A 15,190-nucleotide genomic window follows, 5' to 3' on the forward strand; every position below is an offset into this window, starting at 1 on the left:
GAAATAATTGTAATAACCTTACCTCCTATTATGAATATGCATGCTCTTGTGACATAAACTGTGGCTTGTGCCAGCATGGGGTGTGCGGGATTGATGGAGCAATCCTGCCTGCACCCAGCACTGTAATAAAGCACACCTACTTCATAACTCTGCATGGGTTTTGGGGTTCATCTTGCAGATCAATCCCACCAGTCTTTGCTCGTAGAAATTCTAAGAGACACTGATAGATTCCTTGGTTATACTTCCAACTTACTTAATATGTTGTATTTGTGGATAATTTTTATTATTTAATTCGACACTATGAAGTTTATTTCATGGTTAGCCCTTCTGTTCACAGAATTTATAGTAAGGTGACTCAGAATCCTGAAGTCTTTCTGAATCATTGTTAATATTTTTTTGTCTGTGGAGAACAAGATTAAGACCACCTGACTGCCTACATAGTCAGAATCTGTGCGGGACCTCAAGGGTATTTTGATTACAAATTTGGCACAAATGTCACAATAATATGTTTTAGTATACACATGACTTCTGTTTTACTGATCATTTATGACTAAATACTCATTTCCTGTCACTCAAAAATAGTCAAAGCAGGATTTTTCAAAACATGGCTGATCTTATGTATTATTGATGCCAATATTAATGTAATATGTGCTACAGAGTTTATCCAGCCACCATTGACCAGATTTGTCTGGTCCACATAAACCTTACAAAGATAATTTTAAGCAAGGTGACATTTTAATTACATGTGTAATTACACAAATATCCTTTGTATCTTTTGTACAGAAATTTTAGGAAGTAACATTATTAAATAGTGAGTACAAATGAAAAGAACCTTGCTGAAAGAACTCATTCCATTTAAACATCCTTGCTGTAGTGCTTTTTGGTGTTCAGAACACAGCTTTGGTCTTGTGTTTTGTTCAAAAATTATTCAGATCCTTACAATATAAATGTGCTCCTTAGTTCTTGTCAGCACTATGTGATATGAGCCTCTGCATAGCAGAGCAATTTGTAGTGCCAGAGCCTCTCAAAAATGCATCTTTCACTGGAATCTGCACCTTGTGCTTTACTTAACTAGTCTCTGATGTAAGAGAAATAAACCACTTTAAGCTGTCATAGGCTAACCAGGTAAGATAACTAGAAATTGTGCAGAAACAAATTAAAAGTAAAGGTCAGGCTGTACAAAGATTACAATAGCATTAAAATGTACCACAGTGATTCTCTGTGATGAGAAAACAGGAATCATGGGATGAAGACAAGCAGTAAAAAGAATCTCAGGAGAATACACAAATGTTTAAGAGCATTTCATGATCTGTGACATGTCAAATGGTGGTTTATGAGATGACTGCAAACATCCAAACCTTCACCCTTCCTGCCAATTCGTGCTTATTTCCAAATCAATTGAGAGAGCAAAGAAAGTGGAAGTAACTGTCAGCTTCTAAATAAATTATTTGTTGGTTGAAAATAAAAACAGTTGTGGCAACATCACAGTATTTTCTTAAAAGAAGGTACTTGTTGCTCCAACTGAAAAAGGTTGGTAAAGCCTGACTAGAAAATTATGAAAAGAGAATTAAAAATAGATGATAATTACATTTTCTGACCTGCTTATAGCTGTGACCTGTACATGTTTCAATCTCGTTTCTGAAGCTCACAAGATAAACACAAGATTGGAAGGGTTGAGAAGCATTGACTGGATTGAGTAGGTTGACTGTGAATGTTTTATGTGTTTTAGAGTCACAATTTTTTTTTTCTTTTTATGTCCCTGTAGGGATGCCCTCTGCTTCTTTATTTGTTTATTTGCTTTTAGCATTACTCATTCATTTCACCTCTGGAGAAACAGAAGTGAAGTTCAGTGGACAAACAGAATTTATAGTTAATGAAACAAGCACAACTGTGATACGTCTTGTAATTGAAAGGACAGGGAAGCCTGCTAACATCACAGCCATTGTGTCGGTAAGAGACTTCTCCTAGTCATATTCTCACCTAATATCTCCCTGAATCAAATCATGTTTTTTATCTGGCCAGTGAAAGTTAAAACCTCTCTAAGTGTGCAGTGCCATATATGCATGGAGTAGAATGCTATGTAGTATGAGTAGCATGTGAGAGAACACCAGTGTACCAGAAAAAGCATACTACTTAGGAATTTCTGGTCTCTAGATAGAAGAAATTGTCTGTTTCTGCACAGTATTTTATTCCTCTATACTTAAATGTGAAAAATATGTCTTAGAAATTGCAAAGAATAGAAATTGATCCGTAAGGATTTCACACTTTGTTAACATCTGCAGGGAAAACCTTGAGAAAGTGTGATTGAGCTTTGGAAGTAGTGCTCCTGACTGGTGCAATAAGCAGAGTAGCTTAATTTCCTTATCAAAGACCTGAAATTTCAAGGTTTGTTTCTGATACAGATATTTTTGACTAGCTCTTTCAGGAAGATGTTTATAAAAGTCTGTTTTCTGGCAGCTTTTTGTTTAGTCTGGTGTTGGCTTAGAAACATGAAAAGTAATTGCTTATATATCCAGTGATAGAGCAGAGACATAAAATGCCTTCTATACTTTGTTTCCTCATCACTGAATTTCTGCCTTCACTGTTCTCAAATGAAGATTAGCTTTTTTCACAGATAGCCTTTATCACTTTTTTGTTCTAGCCATTAGTGCCTATAGTTTCAGGTGTAGCAGCTATGTTGGTTCAGTTGCTTCTCTCAAATCAGTTTAACCTTGACACTGAACACTGTACACTTAACCTGGACCCATTGCTCCCTTGACACTACTGCCCTTGTAGTCTCTCCTCTAACCATATTATATACAGTAGAATCATGGAATCATTGAACTGTTGAGGTTGGAAGAGACCTTTGAGATAAAAAATCCAGCTGTTTGCCTATAGCACCCAAACCCAGCACTACTAATGTGAACAAGTGGGATTTTCTTTTGTCAACTGAAATGAGAGCAAGGCTGTTCATTATGTAAGACTTCATCTTGCCAACATTGCCAGTGAAAATATTAATCTAGATTAAGGCCTAGGTTCTGTCTAGTCCCTAGATTGAGACAAGGAGGCAGAGGGCAGTTACATTTTAAGATAAGTTTGAGTATTATGAGGTGTAAACACCTGTGCTAGAAATAGCTTATCCATTAATAAACTGTTCATAAGATGCATTATACAAAAGTTACCCAGTTGCAAGAAAGTCATAAATGGTTCTGAATGCAGTTTACTGTAAGTTTTGATCTGTTTTGATTTCCCTGGTTGCTCAGCATAGGTAGGAGGAGCTACTATCTCCATCTTCTGTGTAGCAATTAAGTGTATGAAAGCAGGGGAAATTTGGGGAAGAACTATACAGAAGAGCGCATGAAGACTGTTAAATGAGTCAAGAACAATATTAGAGAGGATACTGGGATGGGGGGAAAGAGGAAGCATTCAGTTGTGTGTTTATTGCAGATTGATGGAGAAAACACGGGGGACTTTTTTGACACGTATGCAGCTGCATTCATACCCGACACAGAAACAAACCGAACAGTGTATATCTCTGTCTGTGATGATGATCTTCCAGAGGCTGATGAGACATTCACGTTTTACTTGACACTACCAGTAAGTATCAATTTTTCAATTTTTCTGTTCTCCAGAAAACAGTAGGTAGTTTGACATTAAATGAGCACTGTTCCACAGATACTGCTTGCAGGTCTGACTCCTAGTAAGAGCTAAAATCTAGAGACTAGCTAGGATGGTCCTTACTGGTCTTTAGAAGAGGGTTTTGCCATACCTGTCGGTGCTTCTGTGTGATAGAATCATACAATAGTTTGGCTTGGAAGGGACTTCTAAAGGTCTTCTAGTCCAACTCCCTTGCAGTCAGCAGGGATGTCTTCCAGACCAGGTTGTTCAGAGCTCTGTCTGGTCTGACTTAGAACGTTGCGAGGGATGTGGCTTCTGTTGCTATGTAGTGTAGGTTTAGTCTGAAACTTCAGTGGGTACTTCATTCAGCAGTGGACAGTTAGAGGTGTACTAGAGCCCAGAAGAGTTAGAATATGAAGAGCTTTAGCCTTTCCTGTTTTCCTGCTAAAAGATGGGGTGAAAGTAGCAAAAGGAACGTGATGATGTCTAGTCCTCCAGAAGCAGAAGTTAAACAAGATTTACCTAAATGCATCAGGAATGGTGTGGTCAGGAGGAGCAGGGAGGTCATTCTGCCCCTGTACTCTGCACTGGTTAGACCACACCTTGAGTACTGTGTTCAGTTCTGGGCCCCCCAGATTAGGAAGGACATTGAGATGCTTGAGCGTGTCCAGAGAAGGGCGACGAGGCTGGTGAGAGGCCTTGAGCACAGCCCTATGAGGAGAGGCTGAGGGAGCTGGGATTGTTTAGCCTGGAGAAGAGGAGGCTCAGGGGTGACCTTATTGCTGTCTACAACTACCTGAAGGGTGGTTGTGACCAGGAGGAGGTTGCTCTCTTCTCTCAGGTGGCCAGCACCAGAAGGAGAGGACACAGCCTCAGGCTGCGCCAGGGGAAATTTAGGCTCGAGGTGAGGAGAAAGTTCTTCACTGAGAGAGTCATTGGACACTGGAATGGGCTGCCCGGGGAGGTGGTGGAGTCGCTGTCCCTGGAGCTGTTCAAGGCAGGATTGGACGTGGCACTTGGTGCCATGGTCTAGCCTTGAGCTCTGTGGTGGAGGGTTGGACTTGATGATCTGTGAGGTCTCTTCCAACCCTGATGATACTGTGATACTGTAAAAAACAACAATTTTTTACATACTGATCAATGAATCTTTGTACTGTTCCGTCTGACAGAAGTCATGCTACAAGAAGAGGATTCTCATTCAGTTTTTTTTTAGGTGACAATTCATGACTCAGTTTGCTTTCAGTTCAGTAAAGATAAATTATGTTGTGTTGATAATTAATTATATGTCCCAGGAGATGGTTTTAGTGAATATAAAAATGCATGTTTTCCCTTCCCTTTTTCCTTTGATTTATAAACATAGCTAATTTTTACAACATTGTAAAGATCTGCTTCCCACAGCAGATATCTCAGTATAATAGAATCACAGAATAATAGAATCAACCAGGTTGGAAGAGACCTCCAAGTTCATCCAGTCCAACTTATCCCTCAGCCCTATCTAGTCAACTAGACCATAGCACTAAGTGCCTCATCCAGTCTTCTTTTGAACACCTCCAGGACAGTGACTCCACCACCTCCCTGGGCAGCCCATTCCAATAGCTTCAAAGTTTCAGTTTTATACAAATGTGTGGGAGAAGTAAGAAACATTTTAGAGTTTGTGGCAGTTCTGTATTCTTCATTCCTAGTTTCTTAGTGCTACAGTCTCATTAGCAGACTGCCAAACAGTTATTAATTTTGTACTAAGTTTGTTTCAAGCACCTTGTTATTGACTGCACAGAGTGTTTTTTCCTCAATAATTCAGAGTTATTTTGGTGCATCCTGTCACTTGAAAAAAACTGCATTGTAAAAGATAATAAAAAGACATAAATGTGTTGCGGGTTCCTATTTTCTCTTAAAAGACAGTAAAATCAAAATGTGTGTTGTTTGCCCAGCACCATACCAAATGGCTTTTTTTCTTTGTTCCTTTTGTTAATTTTAGAAACCATCTCCAGGGATAAAGCTTGGCTCCCCCAAGTCTGTCACTGTAACAATCTTGTCAAATGACAACGCCTTTGGAATAATTTCTTTTAACATGGTATGGCTTTTTATATGGTAACTATGAAAGCTTTAGGAAACATACAGGTGAAATTGTCAAAGATGCTGGTTAGTTGCTCAGCTGAATCCCCTGAAAACTGATTCTGAGTTTCATCTTTGAAAATATCTCTAGTGGTAATTCAAACATATGCATGCAATTTATACATAATATATACAGCTTTGTATATGCTTTTCAGTGTTGGGACATAGCCTGAAACCCTCACAGTTGTGTGAATAGCTACGTTGATTATCTTCAATGCAATTAAAAAGTTACAATATCCTACTGCCCCTTGTCTGTAAGATGTAAGAAGTGAAGAGTCATAAGCATAAAAAAGTTAAAGATGAGATTTGGAGATCCTGAGAATATATGCATTTCCCCATCTTCAGCGAGGAGTTTTATGTCTACCTCTCAAGCTGAGGCAACAGCACTGTGGTATATATTCACTGTATAACACCTGAGATAGGACACTGATGTGACTCTAGTAGTGTGGAGAATACCTGCAATAAATCAGAGTTTGTTTTAGACACTGTGCTTTATTGCCAGCATTATGGTGATGTAGTCTCCGTAGAGGATTCCCTGAAAAAGCACAAATACACGAGAAATTTTTAGCACCACATTACTGAGCCATGCTGTCTTGTGAACTGATGTAATTCCTGGAAATCTTTCAGCTGCAACAGTTTGAGAAACAGGGCCTATTTATAACTAGTTATCTAAGAAATGACCTCTCAACAGAGAAAACCTATTTTAAACGGGATTAGGAGCTCCTATAAATACCAGTGCTAATATGCTAATGTTGTGTGCATATTGACTATGTTAATTTACCAAAAAAAAAAAACCCAAAACCAAAAGTAACACTCAACTTTCCCAATTTATGAGATTTTTTTTTTTTAAAAAACCCTGAAATCTTCCTAGGTTTTTATTAGCTAAACTAATTGGTTGCTAGGAAATATATGCCATCAGTGGACTGGTTCGCAGATTGGATTAATTTGTCTGTGGGAGTTTGGTTATTTCTATGGCAACAGTTTTTTCCTTCTGCTGTGATACTTGATCTGTGCCTGACTGCCTGTCCCTTTTCTTCCTCATTAGTCTGCCTTAATCACAGTGAATGAACCCAGGGGCAGAAATGAATTTGTTCCTCTCATTCTAATAAGGGAGAGGGGAACCTACGGGATGGTCATCGTGACTTTTGAGGTGAGTTTATCAAAAAGGCTTCATCCCATTGTCTGTTGGACGAAACTGTGAGGCCATATTCATAACTTGCCAGAGTGTTTGTGAAAGTTAAGAAGAGGTAAAATACCTCTGTCTGCATTTGCTTCATAAGAAGTAAAGATACCACCTGTCAAATGGAAAATATCATTATTATTTGGCTGTTTAATTTGAAGAACAAGTGAGAGCTATTAGAGAAAACTAAGCATTCCCTGTCATGTAGGAAGAAATTTGATGCAGCATTAGTTGGTGTTACTAGGAAACAATGTGTATTAAGTGTATAAGAAATACTTTAATAGTTCTTTAAAAATGCATCTGTATTCTACAGATAAATACCTGAATCTTTTAATACTTTTGCCAGATTAGAACACATAAGCACACGAGTTTAGTATTTATTGAAATTTATTGCAATCCACAGCCTGAATTCCCAGAAGCTTAAACCTTTCAAAATAATGATTCATGTTAAATATTTAGGCTATTATTCGTGTGCTTCATTTTAATGTGATATAGTTATTGCTTTTATCATATTGTTGTTGTTTTGTTTTTCTTACCTTGCTCTGATTCTGCTCCATACTTGAAAATGACACATAAATTCTTTCAGTTGGATGTTTATTTATGAGTTGTCAGGTCTTACACATCGTCAGAGTTTTAATCTAGACCTCTAAATCTCTAAAGATTTCTGCTGGATTGTATTGCATGCTAAATACAGCATGCATAGTTCAGGATGAAATTCTCTCTGTAATTTGTTGGTTTAAGGTCCAATAAATTTTACTGTTTTCATGATGCATTTCACAGTGTATTTTATATACATATGTTGAAAAAAAAATACAAGATTTTCTAAAAAAATCCTAACAAACCAGATGTATTCCCTCTAAGAGTCTTCCTAATCTCTTAGGTTTCATATTACAAGACAGAAAAGGCACAAAACGAGTAACTCCTATTATTTTGTCTTGGAACTTACTGTGAAATACTAGTGATTTAAATTAGGATGAATATCGCTATATAGTTGTCTTGGTTCTAATTTAAATTCCCAGAGACTCAAACATATTTGTTAGAACCAATAACAATTTTATGGAGTGCCCTTCCCTCTTCCCTCTTCTTTCCCAAAAGAAAGGAAATTAGATGTAGAGAGAGGAGAGGTGAGCACACTCAAATAAACAATCTCACTCTGATTTGGAAGTTAAAAAGTAAAGTTTAACAATAAATTAAAAAGGTATCTGAGGTGGAGAAGTTACAAAGGTATAGGGAAGGGAAAACAAGATACAAAATGTGTAAATACAACCAGATTTTTGACGGTAATTGCTTTGTCTGCCTCGTGGGTGATGGCCACGTGGTAGAACAAAGAGGAACAGGATGGTGATGCTGGTAAGCAGGGAGGCAGGGAGGGCAGAGAGAGAGAGAACAGGAAGTCTCCCCTGCTTTTATGGATCTTTAGACAGGAGGGGGAAGTGAACTAACCATCATCTGTGAGTGTTCAGACTCACCCCTGGGGAGGGGTCAAGACCACCTAGGGTCAGGTTCAAGGTCACTCCCCCTGGAGGGTTAACCCTGTACAGTAGTACTGATGCGTATCCACTTATTTATAAGTAGATACTAAAGAGTCCTCACAGGTCTGTATGGAAGTAGTTTTCTTCCTCTTTTTATGGTAACACATAATTTCTTTAGAGTACTTTGACTTACTCCATCTGCCAAAGAAAGAGCAGATTTTCACAACAGAACGTGTGTGCCTGTGAATAGGAGAAGACTGTACAGATACTTGTTATGTATGTCACACTCTGTATATTGACTGTTGTACTGTATTTGTATTGCTCTTTCATATATTTCTTATGGTGAAAATTAATTCTTTGCAGATAGAAGATGGACCAAACCCAGCTGGAGAAGACTTCAGTCCAGCTAGGGGAAACATTACATTTACCCCTGGGAGATCAGTGCTGATTTATAATTTAACAGTGCTGGATGATCAGGTAAGAGCAAAATGATTTCATTTTTAGATTTGGATATGTAGGATAGCTGCTGCTCTGGAAAGACTTAGAGTAATAAATGAAAAAAAAATGGTTTAAATAAGATTAGAAGTGCTTCTACTTAATAACATTGTCTTAAAATTTGACTCTATGGGCTCTCATTTTTACTTACAGTGCTATCTGTGTAATTCTCATCAGTGAGTATTTTTATTTCTTAAACATATCCTTAAACATATGACTAAACCTTCAAGGTGCTATTGCAGTAATGTATAAATAATCAGTAAAGCATTATATTTTTTTCACATGGAATATTAAGGTCCTTGTATGGCCAAGGGTGATGTTCTTGAACTAGATGCAGGTTTATCTACTAGACTATCCTTTCTGTATTTAAATTCTCTCTATTTATTTTTAAATATGCTCTCCTTTTCAATACTAGTCAGCCTTGGAAATTCAGTCTATGTCTGCCTAATGAGCTGAGTCTCTCTTTTTTTGTCTTTATTAGTTGTTTAGACAAAAGGAACCTAATACTAATGTTGCTTACATTACGCATTTTTCATCCCATCCTCAGTGGTGCCTGTGCAGCTCCACGGCCTTCAGTTAACACTGCAGGAGAATCCAGTTTATTCTTTGTTAACTTGATTTTCATTCATGTGAGCAGCAGACATGTTGCTTGCCACTAAAGAAAGAATACAACATGTTGATTATTCACAGGGAAAATATAGACTTAAAAAAAAGTGTGGTTTTGTATATATATGTTTCAAAAAACATGTATTTAAAAACACTAAAAAAAAGATGAGACTCCTAAAAGAAACAATCTTAAGAAGGGTATAAACACTTAGTGATAATTACAGATTTTCAATCTGTGAAAAAAAAATCGTATGTTGTGAGCCTTTCAGAGAAAACAAAAAGTTCTTCATCTTTTGAGCTTGTGGTTTTCATTTCTCTTTTCTGGTTTGTTTTTTAAAAACTATAATGGAGATGAGAGGGAAAATGGACAGATGAAATAAGTAAATGAGAGGCCTGGAACACAGCCCTGTGAGGAAAGGCTGAGGGAGCTGGGGTTGTTTAGCCTGGAGAAGAGGAGGCTTAGGGGTGACCTCATTGCTGTCTACAACTACCTGAAGGGAGGTTGTAGCCAGGTGGGATTTGGTCTCTTCTCTCAGGTAACCAGCAACAGAACAAGGGGGCAGAGTCTCAAATTGTACCAGGGGAGCTCTAGGCTGGATGTTAGAAGGAAGTTCTTGACCGAGAGAGTGATCTTCTATTGGAATGGGAGGTGGTGCAGTTGCTGTCCCTGGAGGTGTTCAGGAAAAGCCTGGATGAGGCACTTAGTGTCATGGTCTAGTTGATTGGCTAGGGCTGGGTGCTAGGTTGGACTGGCTGATCTTGGAGGTCTCTTCCAACCTGGTTAATTTTATGATTCTCTGAAATAACAAAAAGGAGGTTCGCAAGAATGTATTGATAGCCAAAAAGTATCTACCTCAGAAGTGAGCAACTTCAAAGTATTTTTTTTTCATATTTCTATTATTTATAAGAAATGACTTTCCACATCAGTGCTGTTACTTTTAATGTAGAGAGAGTGTGCCAGACTGGTGTATAGAAACATCTCTGAGTTGTAGGTGGTATTTCTGTCACTTAGACAGAAGTTACTAGACTTTTGAGGAGGTTGGGATTGTTTTTATTTTGTCTATGAGAAATTCTCAAAACTTGTTTCTGAATCATAGAATCATAGAATCAACCAGGTTGGAAGAGACCTCCAAGATCATCCAGTCCAACCTATCACCCAGCCCTATCCAGTGAACTAGACCATGGCACTAAGTGCCTCGTCCAGTCTTTTCTTGAAGACCCCCAGGGATGGTGCCTCCACCACCCCCCTGGGCAGCCCATTCCAATGGGAAATCACTCTCTCTGTGAAGAACTTCTTCCTAATATCCAGCCTATACCTACCCTGGCACAACTTGAGACTGTGTCGCCTTGTTCTATTGCTGGTTGCCTGGGAGAACATTTGATCTACACAAGGACAATTGGTCTACTAAATGAAAGTCCACAGACATAAGTGAAGTGTTAATTTTGCATACAAACAACTTTATTGGTGTTGATATTGATGGAATCCACAATGATTCAGTATTACTCGCAGAACTTAGTTTGAGCTCTCAGAATCTGACGTTAGGAAAAACATCCAAACAAGTGTTTTTTTTCCCACAGAGAGGGGACTGCAGATCTGATCTCAACAGCATTACATTTATCATGATTTTATTCTATACATTTGAGTTTTTAGTGAGGAATAATGGAAACTTTGTTAAGAGAAAATGGAAGAGGCAAGGCTGCACCAGAAACTCCTTACTCTGTTTGTCTTTCAAGTTTGACTTTTTTTCTTGATGCCATTAAGAACCTCAGAATGTCCCATTTAGGTGAAATACTAAGATGTAAACTTACAGCAGTGGGTAGATACATTGTAGCTGTCTCTTAAATGTATCATTTTATGGTGCAAAATAGTGTATTAATTAGTGAACTAAATGAAACATAAGTTGGTATCTACTGGTGGCTGAAAGCTTCCAGATCTCACATTGCCAAAGAACGTCCTACATGAGTCAACAACATTGTGAAAGTTCGTAAGTGCCGCAAGCCAAACAAGGGACAGAATTGGCATCAGCTGTAAAGGCAGCTGCATGCCCACTCTTTTAGCCCTAGATCTGAGGGTGGCCAATTAACAAATGAATGTGAAAGAGAAGAACTATTGGACAGCAAGGTTTTCAGAACTTTCTTAGCTCGGTAAACAAAAGTGCATTAAAAGGATTTGTCAACTTTCTAACAGAGTATTACCATTAGCCAAAAATAAGCAATTTTGCCTGTAGCTCCTCCCAGGAGCAAATAATATTAGTCTCCAGTAGTGCATAGCAAGGCTGAGAATGCACAGGTCATAACTTGTATTTTTTGGAAGATTTTCCTTTTTTCCCCTATATGTATTATTAAAATAATAGTATTTTTTCACTGGAATAATTTAAGCAAATCAAGATTTGAGGAATAAAATGTAATAATAAAAAGGGAAAAAAATCTCACCCTTATGTTCTGTAATTGGTGATTTACAGCTCATTCATTATTGTTTGCTGCATCAGGGATTGGAGCAGAAATAGCTATAAGTAAAATTAGGTTTTAAACAACCCTTTGGTAAGAGTAGTAAAGCCTCATTAATTGCTAAGCATCAGAAAGCACTTTCTCAACTCTGTGATGAAATTTTTCTTTGGGGATATGATTGTGTCTGAACATAGAAAGTATTCCTTTCCTACGTATGTGGGAACAAATGGGCCAAGATAGGTTGTGTCCTTAAGTTGACCCAGTATTCTCTTATGCATGCATAGAGGTAAATCAGTATTGACATCAGAGAATTAAGATATATACAATCTAAATAACTAGGAGGAACATTTATTTCCAGATAGAGATGGCTTTTTAGGGTAGAGTTTGATTTTCTCATAGTCTCAAGTTGGAAAGAACTTTTTTTTTCAGATTCTTGCTTAATTTTTAGTGTGCTTTTTTTCTTTGTTAACTTTTCACTCATATTCATATTACCAGAGTACAGAACTGCATTTAAAAAAAATGGAAGCATTTCATATGGAGAAGAGATTTTTAACCCAATTTAAAGCAAGATTTCTCTCCTGCTTATTTCATTATGAACTGTCAAGTTTGTATGTTGCTGTATATATTAATTAGTGATGGACAGAATAACAGCAACACAACATTCAAAGCTGAAGCTGAAAGCCAAGGGCAAAACACTGTTTATTGCTATATCCATAGTATTTTTATATCCCATACTACAACTTGCAGTAATTCTACAAGTTATAGAACACAGTAATTGGATAAAATATTGTTCCAGACATTCTTATTGGATAACAGGGAGTAATAGCGAGATGTTAGCTATTTTAACACAGACTTCTTTCAGTTCTTTTTTCTAAGTTATGTCACTTCCATGCAAATCATAGAATCATAGAGCAACCAGATTGGAAGAGACCTCAAAGATCATCCAGTCCAACCCATCCCCCAGCCCTATCCAGCCAACTAGACCATGGCACTAAGTGCCTCATCCAGTCTTTTCTTGAACACCTCCAGGGAAGGTGACTCCACCACCTTCCTGGGCAGCCCATTCCAAGTGTTACACAAGATGAGAATACCAATTTACTATGTTTCTATCCAAGATCTTACTGCATCAAGGATACACAGGGAAGCGCTCCAAAGATACATCATTCATCATGTTTCACTTACTCCCTTTTTTGGTTCCCACATTTGTACAATTTCCCTTTCCTGCGAAATATATAGACCAGCATTCTCAGTCAGAACATTCTGCAAGTATTTGAAATGTGACTTACACCCAGATGCCTATATAATACAATGTTCTTCCTCTTAGGTACCTGAAAATGATGAACTGTTTGTTGTTTATCTGAGGAGCGTGGAAGGAGGGGCCGAAATCAATGCCACAAGAAACTCTGTTCAGATTAATATTAGGAAAAATGACAGTCCTGTGCGTTTTGTTCAGAGTGCTTACATGGTGCCTGAGGAAGTTGGTGTGCTAACAATTCAGGTGGTTCGTGGTAAGGATGTCAGCGGAAAATTAATTGGCCCTGATGAATGTGAAGTCTCTGTCAATTACGCCATCATAACCGGGGATACAACAGCACATGCACAGCTTAATGTAGACTTCCTAGATCTACAGCCAAATGCAACTATTGTTTTCCCACCTCTAGTTCATGAAACTTACATAAAATTTAAGATACTTGATGATGCCATACCAGAAATTGCTGAGACCTTTCAGATTATTCTTCTTAAGGACACTCTGCAAGGAGATGCTGTTTTGGTTAATCCATCTGTTGTTCATGTCACCATCCAACCGAATGATAAACCCTACGGAGTACTATCAATCAACAGTATCCTGTTTGCTCAGACTGTTATCATTGATGAAGACCAAATTTCAAGGTACTGCAGATCTTCAGATTTAGTATCTAGTCAGTCTGTGAGATTTGCTTAGCATCATTAAGCATCCTTACGTTTTCACCGAAGATAATTATAAAGTCACTATTGAAAAGATAATGTAGAAATCAGTGTGCTATTATTGTCAGCTGTATCTACAAAGATCTTAAAGGAGTGAAAATGTCTCCATGTCCTTACATGGGAAGTATGTAATACAAAAAACAACCTTTGTATTTCAGTACAGAGACAAATAATTTGTTCAGGTTCATATTTAAATTATCACTCCTGGCAGCTGTATTTTGATGTAGTACGTAAAATTATGCAGAAAATTAATAAAGTTTTTTCTGAAATTTGACATGTATTTCTTCAGACAAATGTGAAACAGTTGTCTCTGCTTCTGAAGTGTCTTTGCTGTAAGCAAAGTAAGTTCTAACAGGCTAAGTCCTAATTCTAAAAGAAGGCCACTCAGGAGGACTACAGACTCCCTGTGAGGCTATGCAGAGAGAAAATTAGAAAGGCCAAAGCCCAGCTGGAAATTAATCTATGATTCTATTAAATGTCTTTACAGACATTACAGAAGGCTCATGAGTAAGCACTCTAAGAAGAGTCTTATATGTGTGTTCTGATTTCACAAGCTGCAAGCCCTGACTGAAATGTCAGCATTTAACATTTATTCCACTTAAGACAAAGTATATCTTTCAGAGAACTGATAATTAATAAAGCCTTAATGATAGTTTTACATTGTGGGGTTTTATTTTCTTTCAAAACTATAGGTTTGAAGGGATCACAATTGTGAGAAATGGTGGAACACATGGAAATGTTTCTGTTACTTGGGTTATAATCAGAAATAGCAGTGATCCCTCACCTGTGACTGCAGACCTCACTCCAGAGACTGGGGAGATATTTTTTGATCAAGGAGAGATGCTGGTAACACTTCCTCTGGACATTATTGATGATGATGTACCGGAAGAGGCAGAGCCATATCTCCTGAAACTCTTGGCTCATACGATACAGGGAGGTGCAGAAGTCAGTGAACCGTCAGAGGTAAGTTTGCCTTTGGGATTCTTTTGCAGAGTGTAATAATAGGTAATGATTAAGCACTTAGACAGTGCTGATTGTGTGGCTAAAATGTCTTGAAAAGTTAAACTAATTAATCCTTAATATTATCTGGTGTATACCCATATCCAAAGTATTTGGTTTAGTGTAGTATATAAAGCTAGACTTTTAAAATGTGGTAGTATTCATCTTAGATTATTCCCAATTTACATATCATTGTGTAAGTGCTTCTCTCTAAGAGAAGGCTGGAAACATATTTCACCTGCTCATTTGCTGTCTTAACGATTATCGAAATGTTTTACACAGAGGAACAGCTCCAGAGGAGGAGTTGATGATTAAA

At 37.7% G+C, this 15,190-nt stretch overlaps 1 protein-coding gene across 1 annotated transcript in view; it reads left to right on the forward strand.

Moving 5' to 3' along the window:
* Positions 1–15,190, forward strand: part of ADGRV1 (adhesion G protein-coupled receptor V1) — a 450,458-nt gene that overhangs the window by 31,448 nt on the left and 403,820 nt on the right. The window contains 7 exon segments of the mRNA XM_064176319.1: positions 1,766–1,950; positions 3,427–3,576; positions 5,573–5,668; positions 6,755–6,859; positions 8,725–8,838; positions 13,235–13,800; positions 14,568–14,838. Of these exon segments, the coding sequence (XP_064032389.1) occupies positions 1,766–1,950; positions 3,427–3,576; positions 5,573–5,668; positions 6,755–6,859; positions 8,725–8,838; positions 13,235–13,800; positions 14,568–14,838 (1,487 nt within the window).

This window comes from Pogoniulus pusillus, chromosome Z, assembly GCF_015220805.1.
Source record: "Pogoniulus pusillus isolate bPogPus1 chromosome Z, bPogPus1.pri, whole genome shotgun sequence".
In the NCBI taxonomy this organism is placed as follows: domain Eukaryota; kingdom Metazoa; phylum Chordata; class Aves; order Piciformes; family Lybiidae; genus Pogoniulus; species Pogoniulus pusillus.